Here is a 14,243-nt window from a genome sequence, read left to right on the forward strand (position 1 = left end):
GGGAAGAGAAGGGTAAAGGTCTAGAAAGAGTATTCAAAGAAATTGTTGGGGAAAACTTCCCAAACCTTCTACACAATATAAATACACAAAGCATAAATGCCCAGCGAACTCCAAATAGAATAAATCCAAATAAACCCACTCCAAGACATATTCTGATCAGACTCTCAAATACTGAAGAGAAGGAGCAAGTTCTGAAAGCAGCAAGAGAAAAGCAATTCACCACATACAAAGGAAACAACATAAGACTAAGTTGTGAAAAGGAAGTACAGATGGCAGACTGGTGAGCTGTATGTTTTAGTTACTCCTCCAGGAAAGTAGGTAAAAAGCCAGGAACTGCGTGGACTGGACACCACAGAGCAATCTGTCTTTGGGCATACTTCATACAACACTCATGAAAACGTGGAACTGCTGAGATCAGCGAAATCTGTAAGTTTTTGCGGCCAGGGGACCCGCGCCCCTCCCTGCCAGGCTCAGTCCCGGGGGAGGAGGGGCTGTCAGCTCCGGGAAGGAGAAGGGAGAATTGCAGTGGCTGCTCTTATCGGAAACTCATTCTACTGATTCAAACTCCAACCATAGATAGACTGAGACCAGACACCAGAGACTCTGAGAGCAGCCAGCCCAGCAGAGAGGAGACAGACATAGAAAAAAAACAACACTAAAAACTCCAAAATAAAAGCAGAGGATTTTTCGAGTTCTGGTGAACACAGAAAGGGGAAGGGCGGAGATCAGGCCTTGAGGCGCATATGCAAATCCCGAAGCAAAGCTGATCTCTCTGCCCTGGGCACCTTTCCTTAATGGCCCTGGTTGCTTTGTCTATTAGCATTTCAATAACCCATTAGATCTCTGAGGAGGGCCGTTTTTTTTTTTTTTTTTTTTTTTAAATCCTTTTTGCTTTTTCTAAAACAATTACTCTAAGAAGCTCAATACAGAAAGCTTCAAAGAATTGAAATTTGGGCACGTCAAGTCAAGAGCAGAACTAAGAGAGCTCTGAGACAAAAGGCAATATTCCAGTGGCTGAGAAAATTCACTAAACAACACAACTTCCCAAGAAAAGGGGGGTGTCCGCTCACAGCCACCATCCTGGTGGACAGGAAACACTCCTGCCCATCGCCAGCCCCATAGCCCAGAGCTGCCCCAGACAACCCAGTGTGACGGAAGTGCTTCAAATAACAGGCACACACCACAAAACTGGGCGTGGACATTAGCCTTCCCTGCAACCTCAGCTGAATGTCCCAGAGCTGGGAAGGGGGAGCAGTGTGAATTAACAGAGCCCCATTCAGCCATCATTTGAGCAGACTGGGAGCCTCCCAACACAGCCCAGCAGCACAGAACTGCCCTGGGGAGACGGCACTCACCTGTGACATAGCACAGTCATCCCTCAACAGAGGACCCGGGGTGCACAGCCTGGAAGAGGGGCCCACTTGCAAGTCTCAGGAGCCATACGCCAATACCAAAGACTTGTGGGTCAGTGGCAGAGACAAACTGTGGCAGGACTGAACTGAAGGATTAGACTATTGCAGCAGCTCTAAAACTCTAGGATCATCAGGGAGATTTGATTGTTAGGGCCACCCCTCCTCCCCGACTGCCCAGAAACACGCCCCACATACAGGGCAGGCAACACCAACTACACACGCAAGCTTGGGACACCAATTGGGCCCCACAAGACTCACTCCCCCACTCACCAAAAAGGCTAAGCAGGGGAGATCTGGCTTGTGGAGAACAGGTGGCTCGTGGACGCCACCTGCTGGTTAGTTAGAGAAAGTGTACTCCACGAAGCTGTAGATCTGATAAATTAGAGATAAGGACTTCAACTGGTCTACAAACCCTAAAAGAACCCTATCAAGTTCAGCAAATGCCACGAGGCCAAAAACAACAGAAAATTATAAAGCATATGAAAAAACCAGACGATATGGATAACCCAAGCCCAAGCACCCAAATCAAAAGACCAGAAGAGACACACCACCTAGAGCAGCTACTCAAAGAACTAAAGATGAACAATGAGACCCTAGTACGGGATATGAAGGAAATCAAGAAGACCCTAGAAGAGCATAAAGAAGACATTGCAAGACTAAATAAAAAAATGGATGATCTTATGGAAATTAAAGAAACTGTTGACCAAATTAAAAAGATTCTGGACACTCATAGTACAAGACTAGAGGAAGTTGAACAACGAATCAGTGACCTGGAAGATGACAGAATGGAAAATGAAAGCATAAAAGAAAGAATGGGGAAAAAAATTGAAAAACTCGAAATGGACCTCAGGGATATGATAGATAATATGAAACGTCCGAATATAAGACTCATTGGTGTCCCAGAAGGGGAAGAAAAGGGTAAAGGTCTAGGAAGAGTATTCAAAGAAATTGTTGGGGAAAACTTCCCAAATCTTCTAAACAACATAAATACACAAATCATAAATGCTCAGCGAACTCCAAATAGAATAAATCCAAAAAAACCCACTCCGAGACATATACTGATCACACTGTCAAACATAGAAGAGAAGGAGCAAGTTCTGAAAGCAGCAAGAGAAAAGCAATTCACCACATACAAAGGAAACAGCATAAGACTAAGTAGTGACTACTCAGCAGCCACCATGGAGGCGAGAAGGCAGTGGCACGATATATTTAAAATTCTGAGTGAGAGGAATTTCCAGCCAAGAATACTTTATCCAGCAAAGCTCTCCTTCAAATTTGAGGGAGAGCTTAAATTTTTCACAGACAAAGAAATGCTGAGAGAATTGCTAACAAGAGACCTGCCCTACTGGAGATACTAAAGGGAGCCCTACAGACAGAGAAACAAAGACAGGACAGAGAGACCTGGAGAAAGGTTCAGTACTAAAGAGATTCGGTATGGGTACAATAAAGGATATTAATAGAGAGAGGGAAAAATATGGCAAACATAATCCAAAGGATAAGATGGCCGATTCAAGAAATGCCTTCACGGTTTTAACGTTGAATGTAAATGGATTAAACTCCCCAATTAAAAGATATAGATTCGCAGAATGGATCAAAAAAAATGAACCATCAATATGTTGCATACAAGAGACTCATCTTAGACACAGGGACACAAAGAAACTGAAAGTGAAAGGATGGAAAAAAATATTTCATGCAAGCTACAGCCAAAAGAAAGCAGGTGTAGCAATATTAATCTCAGATAAAATAGACTTCAAATGCAGGGATGTTTTGAGAGACAAAGAAGGCCACTACATACTAATAAAAGGGGCAATTCAGCAAGAAGAAATAACAATCGTAAATGTCTATGCACCCAATCAAGGTGCCACAAAATACATGAGAGAAACATTGGCAAAACTAAAGGAAGCAATTGATGTTTCCACAATAATTGTGGGAGACTTCAACACATCACTCTCTCCTATAGATAGATCAACCAGACAGAAGACCAATAAGGAAATTGAAAACCTAAACAATATGATAAATGAATTAGATTTAACAGACATATACAGGACATTACATCCCAAATCACCAGGATACACATACTTTTCTAGTGCTCACGGAACTTTCTCCAGAATAGATCATATGCTGGGACATAAAACAAGCCTCAATAAATTTAAAAAGATTGAAATTATTCAAAGCACATTCTCTGACCACAACGGAATACAATTAGAAGTCAATAACCATCAGAGACTTAGAAAATTCACAAATACCTGGAGGTTAAACAACACACTCCTAAACAATCAGTGGGTTAAAGAAGAAATAGCAAGAGAAATTGCTAAATATATAGAGACGAATGAAAATGAGAACACAACATACCAAAACCTATGGGATGCAGCAAAAGCAGTGCTAAGGGGGAAATTTATAGCACTAAACGCATATATTAAAAATGAAGAAAGAGCCAAAATCAAAGAACTAATGGATCAACTGAAGAAGCTAGAAAATGAACAGCAAACCAATCCTAAACCAAGTACAAGAAAAGAAATAACAAGGATTAAAGCAGAAATAAATGACATAGAGAACAAAAAAACAATAGAAAGGATAAATATCACCAAAAGTTGGTTCTTTGAGAAGATCAACAAGATTGACAAGCCCCTAGCTAGACTGACAAATCAAAAAGAGAGAAGACCCATATATACAAAATAATGAATGAAAAAGGTAACATAACTGCAGATCCTGAAGAAATTAAAAAAATTATAAGAGGATATTATGAACAACTGTATGGCAACAAACTGGATAATGTAGAAGAAATGGACAATTTCCTGGAAACATATGAACAACCTAGACTGACCAGAGAAGAAATAGAAGACCTCAACCAACCCATCACAAGCAAAGAGATCCAATCAGTCATCAAAAATCTTCCCACAAATAAATGCCCAGGGCCAGATGGCTTCACAGGGGAATTCTACCAAACTTTCCAGAAAGAACTGACACCAATCTTACTCAAACTCTTTCAAAACATTGAAAAAAGTGGAACACTGCCTAACTCATTTTATGAAGCTAACATCAATCTAATACCAAAACCAGGCAAAGATGCTACAAAAAAGGAAAACTACCGGCCAATCTCCCTAATGAATATAGATGCAAAAATCCTCAACAAAATACTTGCAAATCGAATCCAAAGACACATTAAAAAAATCATACACCATGACCAAGTGGGGTTCATTCCAGGCATGCAAGGATGGTTCAACATAAGAAAAACAATCAATGTATTACAACACATTAAAAACTCGAAAGGGAAAAATCAATTGATCATCTCAATAGATGCTGAAAAAGCATTTGTCAAATCCAACATCCCTTTTTGATAAAAACACTTCAAAAGGTAGGAATTGAAGGAAACTTCCTCAACATGATAAAGAGCATATATGAAAAACCCACAGCTAGCATAGTACTCAATGGTGAGAGACTGAAAGCCTTCCCTCTAAGATCAGGAACAAGACAAGGATGCCCGCTGTCACCACTGTTATTCAACATTGTGCTGGAAGTGCTAGCCAGGGCAATCCGGCAAGACAAAGAAATAAAAGGCATCCAAATTGGAAAAGAAGAAGTAAAACTGTCATTGTTTGCAGATGATATGATCTTATATCTAGAAAACCCTGAGAAATCGACGATACACCTACTAGAGCTAATAAACAAATTTAGCAAAGTAGCAGGATACAAGATTAATGCACATAAGTCAGTAATGTTTCTATATGCTAGAAATGAACAAACTGAAGAGACACTCAAGAAAAAGATACCATTTTCAATAGCAACTAAAAAAATCAAGTACCTAGGAATAAACTTAACCAAAGATGTAAAGACCTATACAAAGAAAACTACATAACTCTACTAAAAGAAATAGAAGGGGACCTTAAAAGATGGAAAAATATTCCATGTTCATGGATAGGAAGGCTAAATGTCATTAAGATGTCAATTCTACCCAAACTCATCTACAGATTCAATGCAATCCCAATCAAAATTCCAACAACCTACTTTGCAGACTTGGAAAAGCTAGTTATCAAATTTATTTGGAAAGGGAAGATGCCTCGAATTGCTAAAGACACTCTAAAAAAGAAAAACAAAGTGGGAGGACTTACACTCCCTGACTTTGAAGCTTATTATAAAGCCACAGTTGCCAAAACAGCATGGTACTGGCACAAAGATAGACATATAGATCAATGGAATCGAATTGAGAATTCAGAGATAGACCCTCAGATCTATGGCCGACTGATCTTTGATAAGGCCCCCAAAGTCACCGAACTGAGCCATAATGGTCTTTTCAACAAATGGGGCTGGGAGAGTTGGATATCCATATCCAAAAGAATGAAAGAGGACCCCTACCTCACCCCCTACACAAAAATTAACTCAAAATGGACCAAAGATCTCAATATAAAAGAAAGTACCATAAAACTCCTAGAAGATAATGTAGGAAAACATCTTCAAGACCTTGTATTAGGAGGCCACTTCCTAGACTTTACACCCAAAGCACAAGCAACAAAAGAGAAAATAGATAAATGGGAACTCCTCAAGCTTAGAAGTTTCTGCACCTCAAAGGAATTTCTCAAAAAGGTAAAGAGGCAGCCAACTCAATGGGAAAAAATTTTTGGAAACCATGTATCTGACAAAAGACTGATATCTTGCATATACAAAGAAATCCTACAACTCAATGACAATAGTACAGACAGCCCAATTATAAAATGGGCAAAAGATATGAAAAGACAGTTCTCTGAAGAGGAAATACAAATGGCCAAGAAACACATGAAAAAATGTTCAGCTTCACTAGCTATTAGAGAGATGCAAATTAAGACCACAATGAGATACCATCTAACACCGGTTAGAATGGCTGCCATTAAACAAACAGGAAACGACAAATGCTGGAGGGGATGTGGAGAAATTGGAACTCTTATTCATTGTTGGTGGGACTGTATAATGGTTCAGCCACTCTGGAAGTCAGTCTGGCAGTTCCTTAGAAAACTAGATATAGAGCTACCATTCGATCCAGCGATTGCACTTCTCGGTATATACCCGGAAGATCGGAAAGCAGTGACACGAACAGATACCTGCACGCCAATGTTCATAGCAGCATTATTCACAATTGCCAAGAGATGGAAACAACCCAAATGTCCTTCAACAGATGAGTGGATAAATAAAATGTGGTATATACACACGATGGAATACTACGCGGCAGTAAGAAGGAACGATCTGGTGAAACATATGACAACATGGATGAACCTTGAAGACATAATGCTGAGCGAAATAAGCCAGGCACAAAAAGAGAAATATTATATGCTACCACTAATGTGAACTTTGAAAAATGTAAAACAAATGGTTTATAATGTAGAATGTAGGGGAACTAGCAGTAGAGAGCAATTAAGGAAGGGGGAACAATAATCCAAGAAGAACAGATAAGCTATTTAACGTTCTGGGGATGCCCAGAAATGACTATGGTCTGTTAATTTCTGATGGATGTAGTAGGAACAAGTTCACTGAAATGTTGCTATATTATGTAACTTTCTTGGGGTAAAGTAGGAACATGTTGGAAGTTAAGCAGTTATCTTAGGTTAGTTGTCTTTTTCTTACTCCCTTGTTATGGTCTCTTTGAAATGTTCTTTTATTGTATGTTTGTTTTCTTTTTAACTTTTTTTTTCATACAGTTGATTTAAAAAAGAAGGGAAAGTTAAAAAAAAAAAAAAAAAGAAAAAAGACAAACAAGGAAAAAAAAATAAAAAAAGATGTAGTGCCCTCTTGAGGAGCCTGTGGAGAATGCAGGGGTATTTGCCTACCCCACCTTCATGGTTGCTAACATGACCACAGACATAGGGGACTGGTGGTTTGATGGGTTGAGCCCTCTACCATAAGTTTTACCCTTGGGAAGACGGTTGCTGCAAAGGAGAGGCTAGGCCTCCCTGTATTTGTGCCTAAGAGTCTCCTCCTGAATGCCTCTTTGTTGCTCAGATGTGGCCCTCTCTCTCTCTGGCTAAGCCAACTTGAAAGGTGAAATCACTGCCCTCCCCCCTACGTGGGATCAGACACCCAGGGAAGTGAATCTCCCTGGCAACGTGGAATATGACTCCCGGGGAGGAATGTAGACCCGGCATCGTGGGATGGAGAACATCTTCTTGACCAAAAGGGGGATGGGAAAGGAAATGAAATAAGCTTCAGTGGCAGAGAGATTCCAAAACGAGCCGAGAGATCACTGTGGTGGGCACTCTTACGCACACTTTAGACAACCTTTTTTAGGTTCTAAAGAATTGGGGTAGCTGGTGGTGGATACCTGAAACTATTAAACTACAACCCAGAACCCATGAATCTCGAAGACAGTTGTATAAAAATGTAGCTTATGAGGGGTGACAGTGGGATTGGGAATGCCATAAGGACCAAACTCCACTTTGTCTAGTTTATGGATGGATGTGTAGAAAAGTAGGGGAAGCAAACAAACAGACAAAGGTACCCAGTGTTCTTTTTTACTTCAATTGCTCTTTTTCACTCTAATTATTATTCTTGTTATTTTTGTGTGTGTGCTAATGAAGGTGTCAGGGATTGATTTAGGTGATGAATGTACAACTATGTAATGGTACTGTAAACAATCGAAAGTACAATTTGTTTTGTATGACTGCGTGGTATGTGAATATATCTCAATAAAATGATGATTAAAAAAAAAAAAAGGAAAAAAAAAAAAAAAAAAAAAAGACTAAGTTGTGACTACTCAGCGGCCACCATGGAGGCGAGAAGGCAGTGGCATGGCATATTTAAAATTCTGAGAGAGAAAAATTTCCAACCAAGAATACTTTATCCAGCAAAACTCTCCTTCAAATTTGAGGGAGAGCTTAAATTTTTCACAGACAAACAAATGCTGAGAGACTTTGCCAATAAAAGACCTGCCCTACTTTAGATTCTAAAGGGAGCCCTACCAACAGAGAAACAAAGAAAGGAGAAAGAGATATAGAGAATTTTAACAGACATATATAGTACCTTACATCCCAAATCACCAGGACACTCATTTTTCTCTAGTGATCACAGATCTTTCTCAAGAAGGGACCATAAGCTGGGACATAAAACAAGCCTCAAGAAATTTAAAAAAAAAAAAAAAATTGAATATACTCAAAGCACATTCTCCAACCACAATGGAATACAAATAGAAGTCAATAATTTTTGAACTGTAACTCCACTATTTACTTCCTACATGATATAAAATACACAAACTCTAATGACAAATCAGTGGTTTTGAACTCAATGTAAAATATGTAATTTTAGACAACTATATAAAGGTGGGGGAATGAAGGAGTATAGGAACATAGTTTATGTGTCCTATTGAAGTGAAGGTGGTATCAAAGAAAAACAAGATTGATATGGATTTAAGAGGTTAATTTTAAGCCCCACAGTAAACACAAAGAAATTATCAGAGAATATAACCATAGAGATGAAAAGTAGAGTTTGGGTTAAGAAAAATGGGGGAAGGGGCAATGGGGAGTTAAGAAATGAGTGTAGGGTTGCTGTTTGAGTTGAAGGGAAATTTCTAGTAATGGATTATGGGAAAGAGCATTACAACATTATAAAAGTGATTAATCCCTCTAATGGAAGGCTAGGGAGGGGGTGGAATGGGAAGATTTAGGCTGTATATATGTTTCCACAACTGAAAAAAAAAAAAGTCTAAATAGATGACAATTGAATGCCAAGGATGAGCCTGGATGGGATTGGAGGATGGAGGACAGGAGGCTCAAAGGGACACAGTTGAGACATAAGGAAAAGGAAATATAGAATGTAAGTTTTGTATCATTGTTGAATCTCTTGTACTTCTTGGCTGCGCTCAATGGGATTGCATAAAAGAATGTTCTTGTTCATGGGAAGAGTATACGTGAATTACAGTGTATGTTCAAGGATGTGTGCAGCTAGCTCTCATATGTTCATAAGATAGAGCAACAGATGATGGATGATAGATAGGGAGGGAGGGAGGGAAGGAGGGAAAGAAATAGCGATGTGACAGCATGTTAAAGTTGGTGGATTGAGCTATCAGGGGAGGGGGGTCAGGGTATGACGGAATTCTGCGTATGGGGCTAGTATTGTTTTTGCAACTGTTCCTATAACTTTGAATTTATTTCAAAATAAAAAAAAAGAACAGATAGGCTATCATAGGTAAATTTAACATTCTGGGAATGCTGAGGAATGACTATGGTCTGTTAATTTCTGATGGGTACGGCAGGAACAAGTTCACAGAAATGTTGCTATATTAGGTTATTTTCTTGGGGTAGAGTAGGAACATGTTGGAAGTAAAGTAGTTATCATAGGTTAGTTGTCTTTTTCTTACTCCCTTGTTATGGTTTGTTTGAAACGTTTTTTTATTGTATGTTCTTTTTAATTTTCTTGATGTAGTTGATTCAAAAATAACAGTTAATTAAAAAAAAATGTAAAAATATGCAGAGCTCCCTTGGGGAGCTGGTGGGGAATGCAGGTGTGTAGGGCTTCTCCACCTCAGTGGTTGCTGATGTGCTCACAGACATGAGGGACTGGTGGTTTGATGGGCTGAGCCCTCTACCATGGGACTTGCACTTGGGAAGACTGTTGCTGCAAAGGAGAAGACTAGGCCTCCCTATGGTTGTGTCTAAGAGCCTCCTCCCGAATGCCTCTTTGTTGCTCAGATGTGGCCCTTTCTCTCTACCTAAGCCAACTTGGCAGGTGAAATCACTGCCCTCCCCCCTACCTGGTATCTGACACTGAGGGGCATGAATCTCCCTGGCAACATGGAATATGACTCCTGAGGAGGAATCTAGACCTGGCATCATGGGATGGAGAACATCTTGACCAAAAGGAGGATGTGAAAGGAAATAAAACAAGCTTCAGTGGCAGAGAGTTCCAAAAGGAGCTGAGAAGTCACTCTGGTGGGCACTCTTATGCACAAGAGTGCCTAAACCCTTTTTAGATTCTAAAGAATTGGAATACCTAATGGTGAATAACATAAACTATCAAACTACAACCCAGAACCCATGAATCTTGAAGACAATTGTATAAAAATGTGACTTATTGGGGTGACAGTGTGATTGGGAAAGCCCTGTGGACCACACTCCCCTCTCTCTAGTTTATGGATGGATGAGTAGAAAAATGGGGGAAGGAAAAAAACCAAATCAAACAAACAAAACAAAACAAAAAGGCACCCAGTGTTCTTTTTTACTTTAATTGCTCTTTTTCAGTTTAATTTTTATTCTTATTATTTTTGTGTGCGTGGTAATGAAAATGTCAAAAATTAATTTTGGTGATGAGTGCGCAACTATATAATGGTACTGTAAACAACTGAATGTATGCTTTGTTGTGTATGACTACATGGTATATGAATATATCTCAATAAAATGAATAATAAAAAAAAACTTATATACCAATGTTAACGGAAGCATTATTCATAATAGCGCAAAAGTGGAAACAACCCAAATGTCTGTCAACTGATGAATGGATAAACAAGCTGCCGTACATCCATACAGCAGAATATTCAGCCATAAAAAGGAAGAAGCACTGATACATGCTATTACCTAGATGAACCTTGAAAACATTATGCTAAGTGAAAGAAGCCAGACAGGAAGGATCACACGTTGTATGATTTCATTTTATATGAATAGGCAGATCCATAGAGAGAAAATAGATGATTTTTGCCAAGAGCTGGGGGAAGGGGAAATGCAGAGTGGTGGCTAATGAGTGGAGTTTCTTTTTGGAGTAATGAAAATGTTCTGGTAGTGATGGTCGCACAACTCTGTGAACATACTAACAATCACTGAATTGTTCACTTTAAAGGAGTGAATTTTATGGTATGTGAATTACATTGCAATTTAAAAAAAAAAAGAGCAAGCCTAAACCAGGGGATTCTAGGGAAGGGGAACTTACTGTCGTCCCCCAAGAGGTCACCGAGGACATCATCAATGGAGCCTGGAACAGAAAAGGAAGTGTCATGGATTCAGGAGAAAAGGAGATTCTCACCCCAGAGCCTCAGCCCTCCCAGATGTTGGGGCTTTAGACTTAGCTTTCCCTTTAGAAGCCACGAGATGTTTTCTAACTCGCTGGTAACAAGTCACAGTGCATTGCTGAAGGACCACAGGGCAGAAATTGAAAGTAACTTTCTCAAAGGATGGTGGTGAAGAGTTTCAAGATTTTTGGTGGAACCTGTACCACACCTGTCACACCCCTGAGCCCCTGGCCGACAAAACCTGCTCCAAACTTTGAACAGTGCCATATGGTTTTGTGGAAAAAGCATCCAGGGTTTTCAGGGCTCACAATGGCTCTTTTCACATCAACAGCTGCCCGGATTCCTCCATCTGAGAGCACCCAGGCCTGTTGAATGTACAACTCCCTGGCAGACTGAATTAGTTCTGGCTTCCATCTGAAGTGCCTTTATCACTCTTAACCTCAACCATATACTTCTGGATATAGACCCCAAGGATTTTTTCCAAAGTCCCATGCTTATTTATTCCTGAATTACTCTGAGGGCCAACAGGCAGCAAAAAGAATTGTCTCCCAGGAAGCCCATGGCTTGCAAAGGAAATATGGGAAACACAACAAAACTCACCAACAGCGTTCAGACACAAGCATGTCTAAATTATTTCTTGACTTAAAGGTGATGTTCTCTCTCCACTCACCTTTCAGTCCTTTCTTGGTTTTTGCTGCCTAAAACAAATCACATTAATGAAATCAAATAGCGAACGAGTGCTCAAACTGAGGAAATACAGGGCTGGGCATGCAGACTGAATTGTTTTGCCTTCCGCCAAATCATCAGAGAAAAAGGCACAAATGGCATTTAGAGACAGAAGTTCTTTATGCTTTCCTAGAGTATCCACAAATGGACTCATTCAGAGCAGGGACACGACAACCCCCCTCCATCCTGTCCCACCCCAAAACCGCGAGCTAGACATTCAGAGGCTCAGAAGAAACCCTTGCTTGTGCTTAATATGAAGTTTTATATCAATGCTACCCCACATCACTCTCCTTCCGGGACCACATCCTAGTCCTTGTCACCCAGCTCCTAACCTACTGGGTGGCATAAGGATCTCAGGGTGTGGGGGTTCATTTCCATCCACCCCACTCAGCATTCTCCTACCATTTTAAGACTCTGGGGCTGCTGGCAGCTCCTTCACAGCACTGTCCAGCCCGTTTGAATTCTGCCCACATCGGCATCATCCTCACCTAAGAAAAAAATTAAAGTGGCTGTTTAAAAATGATGTAGCTTTAATAGTGCTTGAATCCAAGGTCGATCAAGCCTTCTCTGACTTCACCCATTCTAGAGGTCAAAAATCTGTTCCATAAATTAAACATTCCTTATGGGTGTGGCAATGCCGAGGATCTGGGAAATGGCAGGTTCCCATTTCAGAAAGGAGGTAGGTGTCTGCGACCACTGCTAACATCCTTCCCAGGCAGTACTCATGAGTACTTTCTAGCAGCATCCAACACAGAGAGGATGTGAGCTCTAGTCACTTCTTGACAAGATTCTCACTGAGCGTGTAAATGGTTCCCTTCACACTAGCTGTAAATCTGACAAACCCCATTAATAGCGAACAGTTTTCCTCAGAATGATCCCTACCACCGCCCTCCCTCCTTTACTAAAACCGACCTGCGGCACGCTGTGGAGGGAAGGAGTCGGAAGGGGCCGTCTCTAGTTCTGGGGTGTTGGTCTGTCCTGTTATTAGAACGCAAAGTTTACCCGGGGTTCCTATTAGGGCTATCTGAATGTGCTTCTCTTTCTCTTTAATGGCAACTTTCACGACCTACAAGTCCGAAACGCGACTTGTCTCATCTCCTACCCAAAAGGGATTCTAACGCAGTTTGGAGAGCGCGGGAATTTTCTATGAGACGTTTGCAAAGGCCAAAAGGCCACGCAGTAACATCACGCCATCTCATCTACTCAGAGAACTTCACTCCAGGCATTTTTCAAATCCCGAGGCCGCCCCGCGGCAAGGGCAGTTCCCGGAGTCAGCCCCTCTGCCCGAGCCCGCGCACCTCGCCGCGTCACCCCTCCACGCGCCAGCCCATCTCGACCCCCGAGTGCAGCCTATACGCTCCCAGTCCCCGAAATCCCCCGGGTTACGCGCCATCCTCTTCGGAGGCGCAGCCCCTGGGGCCCGTCCCAGCCATGGCAGCGGAACCGGCACCATTCGCGCCCAGCCGGGTCAGGCCTTCGGCTTCCAAGCCGGGCGGCCACCACCCTCAGTCGCCGGCCTCCCGTAGAAGGCGAGGCGCGAGGCATCCTGGGAGTGGTAGTCCGCGGTCTGCTCACCTGCAGAGGCCAAGGGAGAGGAGGCGCCGAGGTGAACTACATTCCCCAGGGTGCCCCACCGAGGCGGTTAGTCGGGGCCGGGCCTCTGTTCGTGGTTGCAGGCGTTGCCTAGGAGCTGTCTCAACGCCACCTGGGGGACAGGGACTGCCAGGCTCAAAGGCAGGTCCGTTTCTGGCTTCCCGGGACTGGTCTCAAAGACGGAACACTTAAAAGCCCCTGCAACATTCTCCGGAGAGCTGAAGGGCATGGCAAGGAATGTTAATATCGAGATGTTCTCTTGTTGCTCAGATGTGGCCTCTCTCTCTAAACCCATGGGAAGGTAAATTCTCAATGACCCTCCCACCCCCCCAACGTGGGACATAACTCCCGGGGATGAGCCTGGACCCCGCATTGGCATCGTGGGATTGAAAAAGACTTCTTGACCAAAAGGCGGTAAGCGAAATGAAACAGTTTCAGTGGCTGAGAGATTTCAAATGGAGTGGAGAGAGCATTCTGGAGGGTATTTTTAAGTGCTATGTAGAAATAGGAATAGCTAGCAGGAGAAATACCTGAAACTGTTGAACTGCAACCCA

The 14,243-nt window shown here is 41.8% G+C and overlaps 1 protein-coding gene across 8 annotated transcripts in view; it reads right to left on the reverse strand.

The window, feature by feature from the left end:
* FBF1 (Fas binding factor 1) overlaps nt 1-13,547 on the reverse strand; it is a 37,931-nt gene extending 24,384 nt beyond the window's left edge. For 5 of the 8 annotated variants that reach the window (XM_037809064.1, XM_037809065.1, XM_037809063.1 and 2 more), the window contains exons 1-4: nt 13,009-13,075; nt 12,499-12,584; nt 12,041-12,068; nt 11,292-11,333 (exon numbers count right to left, since the gene is read on the reverse strand). In XM_037809064.1, the coding sequence (XP_037664992.1) occupies nt 11,292-11,333; nt 12,041-12,068; nt 12,499-12,501 (73 nt within the window). In that variant the 5' untranslated portion in view covers nt 12,502-12,584; nt 13,009-13,075. Of the gene's footprint in view, nt 1-11,291; nt 11,334-12,040; nt 12,069-12,498; nt 12,585-13,008; nt 13,076-13,394; nt 13,414-13,486 lie in introns of those variants that run through there. The other 3 variants (XM_037809060.1, XM_037809061.1, XM_037809066.1) reach the window with 3 other exon arrangements.
* Between the last annotated feature and the right edge of the window lie 696 nt (nt 13,548-14,243).

Source organism: Choloepus didactylus, chromosome 18 (assembly GCF_015220235.1).
Source record: "Choloepus didactylus isolate mChoDid1 chromosome 18, mChoDid1.pri, whole genome shotgun sequence".
NCBI lineage: Eukaryota > Metazoa > Chordata > Mammalia > Pilosa > Megalonychidae > Choloepus > Choloepus didactylus.